The sequence below is a fragment of the Phycodurus eques genome, chromosome 4 (assembly GCF_024500275.1).
Source record: "Phycodurus eques isolate BA_2022a chromosome 4, UOR_Pequ_1.1, whole genome shotgun sequence".
Taxonomy (NCBI): domain Eukaryota; kingdom Metazoa; phylum Chordata; class Actinopteri; order Syngnathiformes; family Syngnathidae; genus Phycodurus; species Phycodurus eques.
In genome coordinates this window covers 16,831,651-16,849,859 of record NC_084528.1, presented here as the reverse complement: position 1 = coordinate 16,849,859, position 18,209 = coordinate 16,831,651, and the positions used below count along the sequence as shown (strand labels likewise).

General features: G+C 40.7%; 1 protein-coding gene across 5 annotated transcripts in view; it reads left to right on the top strand.

Moving 5' to 3' along the window:
- lipeb (lipase, hormone-sensitive b) overlaps positions 1-18,209 on the top strand; it is a 51,649-nt gene that overhangs the window by 9,224 nt on the left and 24,216 nt on the right. For 3 of the 5 annotated variants that reach the window (XM_061674299.1, XM_061674296.1, XM_061674295.1), the window contains exons 2-4: positions 3,553-3,582; positions 8,001-8,242; positions 15,546-15,830. In XM_061674299.1, coding sequence (XP_061530283.1) covers positions 3,553-3,582; positions 8,001-8,242; positions 15,546-15,830 — 557 coding nt within the window. The remainder of the gene's footprint in view (positions 1-3,552; positions 3,583-8,000; positions 8,243-15,545; positions 15,831-18,209) is intronic. The other 2 variants (XM_061674298.1, XM_061674297.1) reach the window with 1 other exon arrangement.

The window sequence follows — 18,209 nt, the reverse complement described above, 5'->3', positions numbered from 1 at the left end:
AATATTATGTTGTTTATCTACATGTGTTGCTTCACCGTTTGTTTTCAAATATGTTGCTTAAATTTTTACAGCAATGCGACTGTCGATGCTATTTGTTAGCTTGTCTACAGCGTTTGGCATTGTGTCTGAATATTAATCTCGAGGTGATTCCTAAGACCAAGTTGTGTAGTTGTTTTATATACACCATGTAATTCTCTTTGTTTAGTTTGAGAGTAAACTGGTAGTGTCAATAAATGCCTTGAAGCCTTAAAAAAAAAGAATGCTTCCCTATGTGCTAAACTACTGCTTGTTGTGAACTAAGTTACGTTCACTGCCAGCATCTAGCGCTTGCATCTCAAATTTTTGCTTCCAAGTCAAAGCAAAGAAATCGGCCTCGCGACAACTCATATAGCAAAAAAACTGGGAAATTGGATCACTCGTAAGTCAAGGCTCCACTGTAGTTTAAACTGTAACTATATCATAAACTATGATCCTAAAAGTTTAACATAATTTAAAATCTTAAGCTCTTCAATAATACTTCCTTGACACCAGTGACTACGTTCCTCTTAGGCTTTGGCTCCATCTTGTGGCATCTCAAGGTGTTACAGAAAGAGCACCAAAATAGGTATAAAATAGTTATTGAGTTTTTTCATGAATAGCTGAGATAGTTTCCACAAGAAAAAGAAAAAACACAAATAGGTGGATTTCTAAATAGCGAACAGCAAATAGGTGGGGATTCACTGTACTCCACACACTATTCAGTGTATGAGTCGTTGGCACACAAACAGTGATGTGTTTGTGTGTGTCTGGATGGAAGTGGGTGAAGGTTCATGTCTTCAGTCTTGAGATCTACACTTGGCACAAATTGCTTGTTCTTGGTTTCACAAACATGATAAATATCCCCTGGCTTGATCATTTATGTGGAACAAAGCAATTTGTGAAATTCATTATAAGAGACTCAGTGATTCTATTTTTGGGATCATAGTCCTTCATTTGTACTTGACTGTGTTCGAGACAACTCGTGATAACAAACAAAGGTTCACAACAGAGTTCTCAAACTGAATGTCACCTTTGTTTTTGGCAAGTGCTTAAAAGTGTTCTCCTCTGTAGTACTACCCCCCACCACTGCGAGTGTGCACAATAATGTCATTGCACCAAATAGGATCGATAAGAGAATCGCTTGAAAATTCCATGGAATCGTTAACCAGTTCTCACCAATTCTCAGTTTCCGATTCCCAACCCTAGTTAATACCAAGGCTTTCAGGAGTTGAGATCAAGATCAGGATTTGGAGCAGTTAAGAATATATGGTGTACTTGCTGCAGTTCCCTGCTGTAATTTTTTTTAGATGGAACTGAACACACCATAACTAACTAACTTAAAGGCTTCTTTATACTTGCGCGGACGGCGACTGCGCTGATGTCACTGCGGCTGTCCCACGCGGAGTTTGCCTTATACTCGCACGCAAACGACGCACGCTGTTTTGAAAGTGTGCTACAGTTCTCCTCAAAGTCGGGGGTGTCGCTACGGCTGGTATTGGATAGAACACCACAGGGTGGAGTTTCCTTTACATTTTTTTTTTTTTTTGGCCATTTCCGACAGCCGTTTTTACTTTCCTTTCAGTAACAAGGAACAAAGCAACAACAATGGCGACCGCGACAGAACAAATTGACCTAGATGACCAGATGATCCATTTAATTATGCTGCAAAATCGAGAAGGCGGCGACGTAGATGGTATGTAGAACCAATGGGCACGCTGGTACGTCATCACAGCATGTGACTAAAACGGACCAGTCACGAGAGATTATCTCAGCGGCGTTCGACGCGCAGCAACTATTTTTGTCCGGTGCGTGGCAAGCTACACAGAGGTGCTGCGCGGGGCAATTCATCGGTCACGTGATGCAATGCGGGCGTTGTCGGCCGCACGACTGCGGGAGTATAAAGAAGCCTTAACTAATTAACTAGTTAGCTAGATCACGACGAGCAAGGTTTCTATTCTTGTTGTGACACCTAAGTGACGATACCTGTCAAACAATTAACACTGCAGTTGGTACTCCAAAAAAGGATATGGCTCTGTTATTAGATACAGTATGTCAAATGACAATAGAAATCCTAAGAATTATTTCATGTGTAAGTCATCGCATATGATGCCTCTGCAATTAAGCAATTTGATTGAACATCTGAAGAAATTCAGTCAGACACATACCTTGGAGATGACAACCCACTGTAGTATTGGGGAGTTAATAAAGTGTGGTTTCCTACCCTAGCTCAGATGTTACAAGAGATCTCTTTCAGCACCGTGGAGTAGTGTAGCAAGTGGCTGTTAAAGCCCAGTGTCAACTATTGTGGAAGAGCACCGAAACAGGCTTACAGCAGACAATGTCGAGAAGCTTCTCTTCATTAAAAAAAAAAAAAAAAAAAAAAAACCTGGAGCGCCCCCTCACTTTATTATTATTTTTTAGTCCAGACTAGGGTAAAGATAAGTGATGGTGTGATTTTACAATTTTATAAGTGTGATGTGTGTGTATAAAAACTAATAGAACTTATATTTGAATAAAACTGAGGCCTCCTTTATAATATGTTTTTCAATTGAAGTACATATTATAGGTCACAGTATTGGTGGAATAAGTTTTGAAATAATTTATCTTGGCCCTTTTTTTATGCCGGTGGCACGGTACATGAGCGGTTAGTACATCCACCTCACGTTTGCGGTTGGGGGTTTGGCATTGGACTTTTGCCTTTCTGTGAAGAGTTTGAATGTTCTCCCTGTGTTTGCATGGGTCTACTCCAGGTGCTCCGGCTTCCTCCCACATTCTTAAAACTTGTTTTTATGTTACTTGTTCTTATGTTAATTGGATGCTTTAAATTGTCCTTAGGTGTGAATGTGAGTGTGAATGGTTGTTTGTCAGTATATGCACTGTGATTGGCTGGTGTACAGCCCAAACTAGGATAGGCTCCAGTTCCTCAGCGACACTTTTGAGGATAAGCAGTAAAGAAAATGGAAAAACCAGGCATTTGAACTGGGGTGTGTAGACTTTCAATATGCACGGTATAAAACTATTTACATACAGTTGCCGTTCACATCTGCAGGTATCAAATGTGTGTTAATTATTATTAATGTCGTAGCTGGAAGTGCTTGTTGGTGGCCACTGATTCTAGAAGTGAGAACAGAGGGCATAATATGAGCAAAAACAAAACTGTGAATGTTTTTTTTCTCATCCCTTCTTCTCTTGCTCCCCCAACTCCCCTGCAACCATCGTCGCCTGCCAATTCTGTTTAATGTCGAAGGGAGTCCCACACTGAAACAGCCAATGGCGAAAAGAGCTGTCACACTGTGAGGTGGTTAAGTGGGGCCAAGCTTGTCTGTGGCAGTGCCTTGAAAAGCAGAGTGGTGAATAGATCAGATTATAACTTGCTCCTGACAAGTTTTCAACTCAAGGAAGCAAACAAGTCTGGGATAGTAAAACCGGAACGCTGTCTCTTCTTCCCACTGGGCAACTCCTTCCTTCCCTCTTTCCTTCCTTCCTTCTCATTCTTTCTTTCTTTCTTCTGCACGCTCGCGAGAGAGGATACAGACAAGGACAGAAGCTTGAACACAGATGCTGGTAAACACACTTACATTTTGTTATGCCTCTATCATATTGTTTAGTGTGTTCCACTATTTGCCACACATTAATACCTTCATTAAACTACTTAAATGTGTGTAGTATTGCCTTATGGGATTTCTGACATTCATTTTTTATCAGAAGGAAACCAAGGTTCGCTTCAGATTATTAGTTGTTTGTCGACAGCGAATAGATAAGGTGATTTCTTACTTTGTACTTGTACACTTTCTGGCTACAACATGAGGTACACTTTGAATGAGATCCTACACAGGAGCTGCATTATGTACACTGTCTTCCAAAAGTATTGCAAGAGTGAGACTAATTCCTTTATTTTTACTCGAGACTGAACATTTTTCAGTTTGACAAAAAATATGATGAAATAAACAGTTCAGCTTTTATTTCCAGTTATTTACAATGCCATGAAAAAGTATTTGACCCCTGATCAAATTGTTATTTTTTTGTTTCCCCACTTTAATTTTTAAGATCATCAAACAAATGTAATTACCTGACAAAGGTAACCCAATTAAACATAAAATGCAGTTTTTAAATGGTGATTTAAAAAAAATAAAGGCCCTCTAAACCTAATAACTGGTTGGGCCACCCTCAGCAGCAACAACTGCAATCAAGCATTTTCTAAATACTGGCAAAGAGTCTTTCACATCTCTGTGGAGATATTTTGGCCCACTTTTCCTTGCAAAATTGTTTGAGTGCGGCAACACTGGATGGTTTTCAAGCATGAATGGCCTTTTTAAGGTCATGCAACAGTATTTGAATCAGATTTAAATTCTGCTGCAGGATGAACAATCTCTCAATCAGTTTGAATGCATCTTTTTTTTTAAATTGGCAGTCAAAATGTTTCTCTAGACTTCTGAGTTCATTGATGGAAGCAGTAAAAGGAAGATTAGTGAACCAGGCTCTGAAAAAGCCGTGACAGTACAGTCACTGTTTCACAAATGAGACTGTATGTTAGGGATCATGACCTGATCCTTTCTTTCTCCAAGCTTCAGCTTTTCCCTCACTTTGGTAAAGGTTTAGCTTTGTCCCATCATTCTATAAAACATCCTAACATTTTGAGTGGTTTGCACCTTCTGGTATAGAATGTGTACTTAGTCACCTTCACTCCTTCTCTCTAGTGATTGTCACTGAAATCAGTAATGGTTGTTTTAGTCTTTGTGGCCCTCAGTTTCTGCCATGAATAGCTGTTGTTTTCCATGTACCTCTGGCTAGAAAAAAAGCGTGAAATGCAGAGGTACAGTCAGTGAGTGGTGCTATCGATAATTGCAAACAGTCTGTGTAGATAAAGCGCTATATAAGTGCAGTCCATTTACCATTCCTTTCTCCTCTCCTCTGTCCTCTGTGTCCCACTTCTTCTTAGCTAACCTCTTTCCTTGCATGATTTCCTATACTTTAAGGTTCCACCACTAAGTCTCCTGCTGCAACTGGTGGGAGGGTGGAACAAAAGTGTAATATAGTCTTCAAGAGACAAAACTGTATGCAGGAAATGTATTACTTACAGAACAGATGAAAGTGTGCTTGTGACATGCACACATACTGTTTGTGTGGCTCGATACATTAGCACAGGAGTTATGGGCAGCCAACTTACGAATTAGGGAAAAACAGGTGGAAGTACTTCCTTCTGGTTCAGGTAACTGGCGCAGTCCAATGACAGGAAACCAGGACAAAGCACCTGTACAAATATTAATGTCTAGAATGTCTATTTCTAAACAAGATGTCTTCAAGAGCTATCAAAGAATACCATGTCTGATGTTTAGGCTTCTTTTGTCTTTACATACAGTAGGCTATATCATGTTATATATGTATCAATAAATGATGTACAGCGATAAGGAAAACTAAATTACTCCCGTTTTAGTTAACAGAAAGTTGTTGTTTTTACACTTGTATGACTGTAAGAATGTTAGTGTTACATTACATTTCTGTAAAAAGGTTTAAGCCCCTTCCCTTCTGCACTGAATATTTTTTAATTAATTTTAATTATATTTTAAATTTATTATTATTGATTATTTTTAACCAAAAATCTGATTAAAATGACTGCATATGAATGTCCCAGTTGTGAGAAGTCATGGGACAAATAGAAATGCCAGCATATGTGTCTTTCCTTGGCACTTAATCTATTTAGTTAGCGAAGCAGGAATACTATTGGCAAGGCAGACCTAACCATGTCACTGTGACCAATCAACAAGGCCAAATAGCCACACAGTCATTCTTAACATCCCTTGCCCAGTGCTTGCAGGGCTCAGATGCCCTCAATAACTATTAGATCATTGAGCGTAGAACGTCTGTACTGCAGTACGTTATCGCCACATATGTATGTATAAAAAGGGCTTTCTGTTGATGGCTATCGAAAACTGTTTGGCTTATGGCAGGTGTCTTAGGAGTGATGTACGGTGCCGCAAAAAATTATTACTTACTGTGCGAAAGAGTAATTACTCCACTTTTTAAATATTTAATTCATTGTGGCTAATCACAATTTTTGGTTGATTTTTTTTTTTTTTTTTTTTTTTTTTTTTTTTTCACACCCAAGCCTGATTACACCTGTTCAATAAAGAAATCACTGAAACAGAATCTGTCCCGCGCCACGGTGGACGACTGGTTAGCACATCTGCCTCACAGTTCTGAGGACCAGGGTTCAAATCACAGCCTCGCCTGTGTGGAGTTTGCATGTTCTCCCCGTGCCTGTGTGGGTTCTGTCCGGCTACTCCGGTTTCCTCCCACATCCCAAAAACATGCACGGTAGGTTGATTGAGGACTCTAAATTGCCCGTAGGTGTGAATGTGAGTGGGAATGGTTGTTTGTTTATATGTGCCCTGCGATTGGCTGCTGACCAGTTCAGGGTGTACCCCACCACTTGCCCGAAGATAGCTGGGATAGGCTCCAACATGCCCGTGACCCTTGTGAGGATAAGCGGAACAGAAAATGGATGGAGAATCTTTCCCGACAAAATCAAGACTGACAAAAGATCTGAAAAAGCTACAACAAAATGATATGATCCAAAGAAATTCCAGAACAGTCGAAATCAAGTAATTGACATAGGTCTGGAAATGGTTACAAAAGCCATTTCTTTAGCTTTTGGATTCCAGCGAAACATAGGGACCGCCATTGTCCTCACATGGAGAAAACATGGAACAGTGGTGAACCTTTTCCGGGAGTGACCGGCCTACAAAGTTTACCCCAAGAGAACAGTGATGAGTCATCCAGGAGGCCACGTAGGAACGTCTTAATGGCTTAAAAAAACAAAATGGTTTTGGAGTGGCCTAGTCAAAGTCCAGAATTGTATCCGATTGAAATGCAGTGGCATCACCTTAAAAAGGCCGTTCATGAAACCCTCAATTTTTGCTGAATTCAAAAAATTCTGCAAGGAAGAGTGGGCCAAAATATCTCAAGAGAAATGTGAAAGACTCATTGCCCGTAATAGAAAACGCCTGATTTTAGTTGTTGCTGCTGAGGATGGCTCATCCAGTTATTAGCTTGAGGATTGCATGACCTTTACCACACAGGGCCAGGAACCTTTGAATAGTTTTTTTTTCCTTAATGAATGAAATCATTGTTTAAAAACAGCATTTTAAGTTATTTTGGGTTATATTTGTCTGATATTTACATTTGTTTGATGATCTTAAACATAAAAAATATAACAGTTTGAGAAGGGAGTAATACTTTTTCGCGGCACTGTACATCACTCCTAAGGCACCTGCCATAAGCCAAACAGTTATCGATAGCCATCAACAGAAAGCCCTTTTTGCAAAAATATAAGAATTTGAGAAGGGGGCCAATCCTTTTTCACGGCCCTGTATAAGCAGATATACAATAAGTACAGGGGCAGTCACGCTATCACGATATTGGGATTAAAATTATTAAATTTGACAGTGTGACATCTCTTGAACTAATTGCAAGGCCATCTGATCACAAAGCATATTTGATCAAATTAGAACCCATGCTTGAATTATGCAAGTACAATTTTATCAATTGACCGCAAATATTTTCCTCGAGGGAAATGTTTTTTCTCATATTGTCGGTATCAACGGCCAACCAAGTGTACAGTGTTGTCGAAACCGATCTGAGCATGAGCTCAATGACCTTGTTGATGCCGCATTGTGATCCAATACATCACAGAAGCACTCCTAGCTGTTTGTGTCAGCCCCTCATGCACATCCCTCCGGGACCCTTATTAGTGCTTATTTTGATATTATTTTCTGTCTGTCATAGAACAAAAACAAAGCCTCTGAACTCTGCACTCATTCCCTGTACGGCTGTTAGGCTTTCAGTTGATTTTTGGCTGCTTTAGTTGGATTTTAGCCACGTTTCCGGTCTCCGGTTTGTGTTTTCGCTGCATACATAAAAACGTCCGACACAGCAAAATGTCGCTCAGTGATAATTTGTCTTTGTCTCTTTGGATCTTGCAGTGATGGACACCAAAGCGGTTTTTGTGGCCGTCTACAACGTGTGCGAGGAGAATGCCGCCTTCTTCTCGGGAGGGTCTAAAGGGCCACAGAGTGACGCGGCCCAGCGGCTGGTGGATACCATGAAGCTGATCCAGGAGCACGCTCGCAGTCTGGAACCAGTCATCGCCGGCTTCGCCGCGGTCTACCATCATTTTGACTTTGACCCTCACATACCGGCCAATGGCTATCGCTCGCTCGTCAAGGTAGATGCACCCCTGCAATCTACCCCAAAGACCCCCTAAAACAAAAGTCTAACCTTTTTATGTTCTCAAAATAGGACAATAATGTTCCCAACTTCACTAACTATGCACCCTCGTCAACATGCAAATAGAGTTGGGTTGGTGCACCCACTGTCCACTGCACGCACCCTCCAAACAAACCTGCAATATAAAATGTGCAGTTATTTTAACAGACTACCAGTAGACTTTAACTCTTATGCACCCCATGGAGGTCTCACCGCATTTTGGGTAATCCCTATTATAGTTCAGACTTTTCCTAGACTTTTTTAATCCACACACTCGCTTTAACCTCGCTACCCTCCAAACACCCTAAAAAAAGGCTAAACCATAAGCCCTCAGTTGTTGGCCAATAGTCCCGCTGGCCACCTATTTTTGGCCCATGAACTGTTGCGGCCCTTTCTGAGACGAGATTGGATGTTCCCAGAGGAGCCACATGGCCGGAAGGCATACTTCACTTTGCACAGCACAGTGCTTTGGCAGACGTGCCCGAATTGAAAAAATGCTTTCTTTTGCTCTGTCTTGGTTGGGGCAGCAGGTGCAAACTGGGACTTTTCTCCATGCCAACAATAAACTGACAGCCTGTTACTGGGTCACTGAGTTTATGACTGCCAATGTGACACGAAGCACACAAATTTGAAGAGTGCTCCCCTAGTGTTACGGCTTTTGGTAAAGCACAAAAAGGCATTTGTTAGATGTAGAAAAATTAAAAGAATGGACAAAATGTTTTAAGGCAAACAAAAAGAGGAAAGGAAAGCTAAATATCTCCCACTCAGCAACTAAATGCACTGAAATACTGGATGATGGTCTAAGAACTGTGTGATGGATTTTAAAAATGCATTTCCTTAGCTGTCCACTAAGTCCACTGATAATACTCAATTTATGGTATTTGTGAGGTATTATGTATGATCAGTCAAGAAGGGAGTTACTGAACAGAAAAAAAATATTTCAATATTACAGAATTATCATGGCCTGGGTGACATAAACAAATATACCTTTAACTTGTTCTTTAAGATTTGTATTTCAGTACCCTTGGTCTAAACCATGTTTTCTTATTTAGTGGACAAAAGATTCCACTTGGGAATTAAAGATGGGAGATCCCATTTCTCAAGGTTTATAAGCTATGCACCACCTTCCACATCCCAGTAATAGTTGGTTCCCCCCCCCCCCCCAATACAACACATTGTAGATGTGTAAGACTGCCAGTATGTATTTTTTTTTAATGTCACAAATTGGAAATTACTGGATTTGATCTGTCTTTCCCAAACTTCACACCTTGCACCACCTTCAGCATCCTGACAGAGTTGGCGCCCTAAAAAACTGTCAAAACTAGAATGAAACAATTTAAATGTGAAATACATAAAACAGGCCACCATTACACTTTTTTAACTTGTCCTATTTGGCTGCTAGGTCAAGCAGAATGGAGAATCTGTATCTCTTTTATTTTCAGAACAGTTTTACAGTGCAATATTAGAGTTTTTTTAATACTGCCAGTGTGGTTCTTTGTATTATGATGGATATTTATTGAAAATTTTAATTGGACAAAATGAGGTTTAAAAGGGAAGTGACAGAAAAAAATAAGGGGATGACAGAAAGAAGAATAAACAATAAAAGACAGGACACTAACTGTAAAATAAATAAGCAAAACAAATAGTTATATGCATACTATCCTGTCACATTGGATTGGATTGGATTACACTTTTACACAGACTCTACAGTTTGGGAATCCTTGTCCTTTGCTCTGTCCACACTGAAAAATTGCTCTCCTGCCCATCGTTGGCAGGACACGACTTTGTTTCAAGGTCAGCTCATTTGTTCTACAAATTGATTTTGTGTTGCAAATCAGGTTAGATAAACTCCTTCAGCAGCAATACAGTACATCTCTCCCCACTATACATACTGTATTTTATGTCCCACAGTTATTGATGAAACGTGGTGACCTTGGAAAGCTGCAGCCACAAGTGAAGGAGCAGAGCTGAGCTGGGCAGTAAATGAATGCCTTTCTCTGTTTACCAAAATCAATCCTCTCATTCCAACAAATTTTCCGGGCATAATCCCTTGATAGAAATGTCAAGCTTTTCACATGCTTGCTTTCATGCATTACAACTTCAAACGTATCGTGTTAAAACTTGAACTCCCAATTTAATCAGTTATTTTTCTTGTATTTTCAATGGTAATGAAATTAAAAGGGCGGCATGGTGCACGACTGGTTAGCACATCTGCCTCACAGTTCTGAGGACCAGGGTTCAATCCCCGGCCCCGCCTGGGTGGAGTTTGCATGTTCTCCCCGTGCCTCTGTGGGTTTTCTCCGGGCACTCCGGTTTCCTCCCACATCCCAAAAACATGCATTAATTGGAGACTCTAAATTGCCCGTAGGTGTGAATGTGAGTGCGGATGGTTGTTTGTTTCTATGTGCCCTGCGATTGGCTGGCAACCAGTTCAGGGTGTACCCCGCCTCCTGCTCCCCGCCTCCGGATAGGCTCCAGCACGCCCGCAACCCTAGTGAGGAGAAGCGGCTCAGAAAATGGATGGATGGATGAAATTAAAAGGGCGGCATGGTGCGCGACTGGTTAGCACATCTGCCTCACAGTTCTGAGGACCCAGGTTCAAATACGGCCTCGCCTGTGTGGAGTTTGCATGTTCTCCCCGTCCCCGTGTGCGTTTTCTCCGGGTACTCCGGTTTCCTCCCACATCCCAAAAACATGCATGGTAGGTTAAGTGAAGACTCTAAATTGGCATAGGTGTCAAAGTGAGTGCGAATGATTGTTTTTATGTGCTCTGTGATTGCCTCTCGCCCAGAGTCAGATGGGATAGGTTCCATTACTCTCGTGACCCTAGTGAGGATAAACGGTATGGAAAATGAATGAATGAATGAATGAATGAAATTAAAACATGGGGTGAACCTGATAAGTGCAGACCTTAAAGCCTAAATCATTCCTCTACTTTATGCAAATTTGCGACTGAAGCGACAATCGGTTTCAAGAGTACTTCCAAAACTAAATTGTTCTAGGCTCCACTGTCATAAAAACGTTATTAACTCTAGATGTTTTTTATTTATTTATTTGTTTAATTCCCATTTGAACTTTTATAACGGTCGTACAAGTTTATGAGACGTTAACCATTGTAAATGTACTCTGAATATAACTAAAATGCATTGCTCACCCTTTAAAGAGTAAAAGGAGTAAGAACAGGTTGGTGTTTGCGCAGCGATACTGTTGTTTAGAGTAATTTTATTGGTATTTATTTGTGTATGAAATTTACATATTGTATTGGTCATAGGCAGCATAGTGGACTAGTGACTAGCATGTGTGTGTCACAGTTGTGATGTTCGAATATTTGCTTTGGCCTTCCTGCGTGGAGTTTGGATGTGCTCTTTGTGTTCGTGTGGGTTTTATATGAGTACTCCGGCTTCCTCCCACATCCCATACTGTAAACATGCGTATTAGGTTCATTGAACACTCCAAATAGGTGTGAGTGAGAGGGGTTGTTTTTCTTCATGTACCCTGGTGACCGGTCCAAGATGCTTTTCACCCAAACTCAGATGTGAGAGACTGCAGCTCACCCATGACCCTAATGAGGACAAGCACTATAGAAAATGGATGGAATATAGGTACCTGACCCTCGAACAGAGTAGTTAATGTATCGTATAAACTGAGTACGTGTCACCATAGTTGGTAGAAAGTGTGTGTGTGTGTCGCAATCATAAGAAAAGAGTTTGAGAGTTTGCTGAAACTAATAACACAAAGACAATTGTGTTTTTATATTTTTATAAATAATGTAAACATTCAAAGTACAGGGGGGAAAAAGTAAGTGAACTATGCTACGGATTCTCCAAGAGCTAATCAGTCAGGTGTGAGCCAACATGGAGTCCAATTAATTAGACCAAATTGGAGGTGTGACTTAAATTTGCTCTGGCCACTAGAAAACAAAAGTTTAGAATTTTCTTTTGTAGAGAAACATTGCCTGATGTGTACTTTGCCGGGCTCAAAAGAGCGCTCAGAAGACCTATAATTAAGAATTATTGACTTGTATAAAGCTGGAAAAGGTTCCAAAAGTATCTCTAAAAGTCTTGATATTCATCAGTCCACGGTTAGACGAATTGCCTATACAGGGGAACCTCGATATGACGAACAAATAGAAGCGGTGGTTGGGGGGGTGGGCGTCCGATATAGTCGATTGTCCGTTACATTGAAGCACTTTTGTTTAGGTCACAGCACCCATTTTACAGTACAATATTAAATTATTGTTTTGTAGTTATTTTTTTCATGGCCTAAAACGCCCAGTACGGTACAAAGTTATTGTAAATAAATGTAAAAAAAAAAGCTTGCAAATGTTTGAAACTTTCACATTTTATCCAAACTTACCACACCAGTGTGCTTGGTCATGGTGACTTTAACGTACAGTACTCATTATAGGCGAGTCGCTTTCATGAGCCACGAGGAATTAGTGTGCTTCCTAGTTCCAAATCTGTTGCCAAAGGCAAACAGCTTGACACGAAAAACTGTTACTGTTCCAAAAATAGCATGTTCCAGACTCCAGAGACTTGTTTTGTATTTCTCATAGTTAAAACAGCAGCTGTGCCGCTCTCTCTGCACAATAGACAAATGTAACCATCATCACATGGCCACCATGTCAATGCCCCACATTCAACATGGCCACCACGTAGGCACAGGAGGCACGTCCTTTGCAATTGGATCTAGTCATATTGTATATCTGTGACCCAGAAATACGTCAATCCCATTCTCTGCCTGCACTGCGCCACAGCGCCAGTCAACAACAGCGGCCAATTCTGGAACTAACAGACTTTGTCAAGGGCATTTTAAGTGACAGATGGAAACTATTTTGGACACTAGTTTTGTTCAGTCCCGACTATCAGTTTAATCCGATATCCGTTATATCGGGATCCATTTTATCGAGGTTCCACTGTAAATGGAGAAAATTCTGCACTGTTGCTTCTCTTCCAAGGAGTGGCCATCCTGTAAAGATGACTGTAATAGCACAGCACAGAATGCTAAATGAGGTAAAAAAAACAACAACAACAATAATAACAAGAACTCTGTAAGCTTAAGACTTTCAGAACTCACTGGCACAGGCCAACATCTCTGTTCACAAATCTACCATACAAAAAACATTGAAATAAAATGGGGTTCACCGGAGAATACCAATGTAGCGATTATTTATTAAATAAGAATTGTTATTAATTTAGGATCAAGTAATAAGGCGGGAGCGCCGTTTGTGTTACTTGCGGTTTATCGTAATTTTGATTTAATTGTTAAAATCAAACTAATGTCTCAAAAAGGGCACCGCGTAAATTTTTTTCAAGTTTAACTTTAGGCGAAATGACGACAAACCTTTTTGATCAGTCTCATAATCTGGAGGTTGCTACACTCTACGACATTTTGAGTCCTAGGTTACAGAGGTCTACTTAAATTCAGAACACACACAAAATACGACCACGAGTGGAATCTTATGGTATATTTAATTAAACACACAACTACAAACTGCAACAAGGAAATAACACTAAGGGTAACCGAAAGAAAGGCGTACGAAAATGGAAAAGAGGACATCGTGTGTGGTCACTGGGCTAAAATAAATGAGCGTGTGAGCGTTTAATGCGTTGAGCCAGAGCGAGAGAAGGCAAAGTTGGGATTTCGTATGAAGCTAGTAATTTCCCCACAATTATTATGCACTGATGTTGTCCATCATAGTAAGGATTGCAGTGTCTACTCACGAACGCAGATCAGCTGGTCTTTGGGGGTGGTCTTCCTCCAGACCTCAGGTGGAAAAGAAGCAGGTTCGGTGGAAGAAAAACCAGATGCACAAAAATAAAAAGAAATAGGGAAGGAAAGTTGTTGTTCTGTTTGGGATGCGCTCATAACTTCCCTGCCGGATTACCTGGTGGCAGGCCGAGCTCTGGTCCTCAGAGGCGTGCGGGACCTGTCTGGAAAGCCGGCAGTTGCTCGCTGAGGCCTTGCCGACCAATCGTGGCTAGGGAAAGCGATGGGAGCCGTATGGTCGACTTCTTCGATCGAAAACGCCGCCGGCTTGGTTGCGGCGGGCGTTCGCGCACGTGGTGGCACCCGGAGGCGCCCGAGCACAAAAAGGGAACACAAGAAGGGGGAGGGGTGGCCGGAGGTCACCCAGCTGGCGAGCTGCCAGCAAAGGTACGAGGAGAAGGAAAACAAGACTAGCCTCAACTCAACTCAGAAAGGTGTGAGTTTAGAGTTAAATACCCCAGGGGCGGGGCGTAGGAAGAGGAAGTTCTGACTTGGAGTAAACCACGCCCACCAGCCTGAATCTTGTCTACAAATTTGAGTAAATGGGTTTTAAAATAATATTAATCTCAAACACTCCCAACTTTGTACTCTCACACATAGAATCATTGTTTAAACTTTGGTCATGGCAGATGGGTTGCTTATTGTTCAATACAACATTTTATACTGTTTGATTTCAAATCATGAACAGCTGTGAGAATGGGGAAACAGACACCAAGGCATACATTTGGAATATTTCTACAGAGTTTGCAAGATATAAAAACGGACATTTTATCTTCTGTTAACAAACATCAAAGGCACGTCCACAAGTTCTGGCGCTTGCAGACCAATGAGCAGCCAGCGTGCAGTCGGGGGCAGGACTTCATTAAACATACTGCCATGTGATTTGCGCTTCGCCAGCATTGTCACTCACTTCGGCGAATGACCAATGAACAGCCAGCGTCAGGCAGCGCCATGCAGGCGGGGGAGGGACTTACGTGAACTGAGTGATTCGTTCAGTGAACTGGTGTACAGAGGAACTGAAGAGTGATTCGTTCGTTGTACTTATCGTTCGCGATCCCTTAGACACGAGTGATTCGTTCGTTGAACTTCGTTTGTGATCCGCTAAGGAGCAATGTACTCGTACGATGATTCTTTTGCGCAAGGAATGACGTACTACGCAGTGAACGTACTCAGGAGTGATTTTAGCCACAAGTCCTGACGTCCTCGCGGGGATAACTTTCACTAGCAGCTACAAGCCAACGGCAAATTTTTGAGTCAGTCAAGCACACATTTAAAATAAATGTAAATGAATAATAAATTTATATACGTACACATACTTATCATTCCCTATGTGTTTCTATGATTATTGAAGCTTTTTATTCGTAATAATACATTAAACTTATATAGCCTTTCCACTAATCAGATGATAAAAACAGTAAGGTGAGTGAGCAGAAAGCCGGCCGGCTTGCGAGAGCCTTATGCTAAAATATTACCCACTTGGTCGGTTGTTTCAGGTGGTGCGTTGCTGCCTCCTCCACATTATCCACAAGGGCCGCTACATCACCGCCAACCGGCGCAGCATCTTCTTCCGTGTGTCCCACAATGCCGGTGAGATGGAAGCTTACTGCAATGCCCTGTGCCAGTTGCGGGCGCTGCTCTACCTGGCCCAACGCATGCTGCACGACAACAGCCACGGCGACCTCTTCTTCCACGATGAGAGCGGCCTCAGCGAGAGCTTTGTGCGGGAATACAGCTCTATGCACAAGGGCTGCTTCTACGGCCGCTGCCTGGGCTTTCAGGTGGGATCATAATTGGAAAAAAAGCTGTTATGTTAAGTCAAGCTCAGGAGTGGTAGACTGGGAGGAAATATGCTGGATTTGAGAAAGTTGGACGTATCACTTGCAAGGTCAACAAAATTTCATGTTTCACTGTCAATTGTTGTGTGCCATCAGACTATGACATGTCGATGCTCATTATTGTCCCTCCATAACTCTCCTGGCATTCCAGTGTAATTTTCCTCATCGGAAGTACAAAAGCTTTGACTTCCCAGTTTTCTAGTGCAGTGTTTCCAAACCTTTCTTGAGCCAAGGCACATATTTTACTCGTTTTAAAGTGTATATTAGAAAACATCTTATGGCACATCACCAAAAAAATGTCACAAAAAGTGGATACACAGGTTAATTGTACCCTCTGCTGTCTAGTGGAAGATAATTTGGTTATTCTGCCTGTCACTATACAGTAGTGCCTTGACTCACGAGCTTAAGTCGTTCTGTGTCCACACACGTTATTCAAATAACTTGAATTGCAAAGTGATTGCTGCATATCTCTACTTGTAGCTGACATTTCATTCCATCCGCAGCAAGCACAGCGGCTGCTGTAAGTTTTTCTTCAGCACACGAAAATTTCATCTTTTTAACAGCGCAATCACATGCACTTTTCACTTTCTTGGAACTTGATACTTTGGCCTATATACAGCAAAAAAAACAAATATATCTGAAATACGTGATGAGCGGAGAGAATGATATATACGCTGTATGGAAAAAAGCAGAATGAACATTCCACATGGATGTCAGCATGCATAGTTCGTTAACCCAAGCAATATTTGAGTAAAAAAATTTCTAAAAACTTTTAGGTCAAGGTACCACTGTACGTCGCTGTCTTACATTGGTGATCAAAGATATAGTAACTAAGTAATGATTTATAAATCTATTTTACACCTATCCTGCCAACTTGGTCTTTTACACACACACACACACACACACACACACACACACCCTAGTGGCATGAGATATCACAGCAACACTGTGTTGTGTGCTTTCACATAGACAGGGCATCCCATAATCTGACGTGAATGTGATTTTCTGGCTTGACACATACAATTTTAACAGAGCACGGGGAGAGAAGTGAGTGTCAGGTCTGAAACATTTCTCGCAATCCCTGTTAATAAAAAAAATGTTTCATTGTTGATTAAAACAAACAAATACAGAAAAAGCATTACCTTACAAACACACGAGCCATTCCGGCTCTGTTAGGGCTGTGATTATACAGCTAAAGCCAGTTCCAGTGGACCCTAGTGCTGCCCGACATTTTGTGGCACAACATGTTACTACGCTGAAGGCGTACAACTCTAAATATGGACTTGTGGACCTACAGTGGTACCTTGAGATACAAGTTTATTTCCTTGACCACACTTGTAACTTGAAACACTCGTTTCTCAACTCATCGTTCCCCATTGAAATGAATGAAAACGCCAATTCAATTCAATTGCCATTTCAGCCTCCCCTAAATTTATTTGTTTTATATATTGTATGTTGTATTACATATTATAATATTGTACTTAAAATATAGCATATAGATATTTATAATATAGCATAATGAATAATTAAATAAAATGTAAAGAATTAAACAGCTTGTGCATCATGACTTAATGCTTCAATCCAATTAATTGTGTTGCTCCTACTGGTGTGCCCGCCTTGGCCTTTGTGAGGCAGCATAATAGACACAAACGAAGAATAGTACTTGTACCTGCTACTTTAAGTGACTCAGTAAGATTATGTATTATTAGTAATTTTTCATAGAGGATAAAGAATATATGCCTGTGAGTATTATTACACTGGGTTACAACATGTTTGTAATTTTTTTGTCTTAGTTTTTTCAACTGATTTAGGACAATTTTACATCGCTGAATCCAAAAATGACATCTGTTTGTCTTGGTCAGGTTCTTATGCAAAGTTGTTAACCGTTTATGAATCAAATCTTACAAACTTAACTTATTGTAAATTGAATAGTAAACATTGATAAAAGTACCTCTAAATTGATTGTTCAAACCTCCATTTAGTTCAGCCTGTTAAGTAAAAATACCTGTACGTGTAAACAGAAATATGGCCATAGTTCAAAAGATTGACCTGATTGAGCAAAACCATTCTGATATTTAGACTCAGCACATCACAATTGTCCTAAATCAGCTAAAAAAATATTTGTGTTCAAATATCTGTTGCTTCTCAAATTCTGACAATCGATTCTAATCATTAGCATGTCAAAGGCATTTTGAATTGTTAAGCTAAGTGGACTTTCCTAAGCCAAAGCTACTATATGTGGTTATTTTAAATACACGACATGAAATTCTTTGTTTTATGTTTAGTTTGACAGTCAACTTCGTCTGGAAGTGGAATTAAACA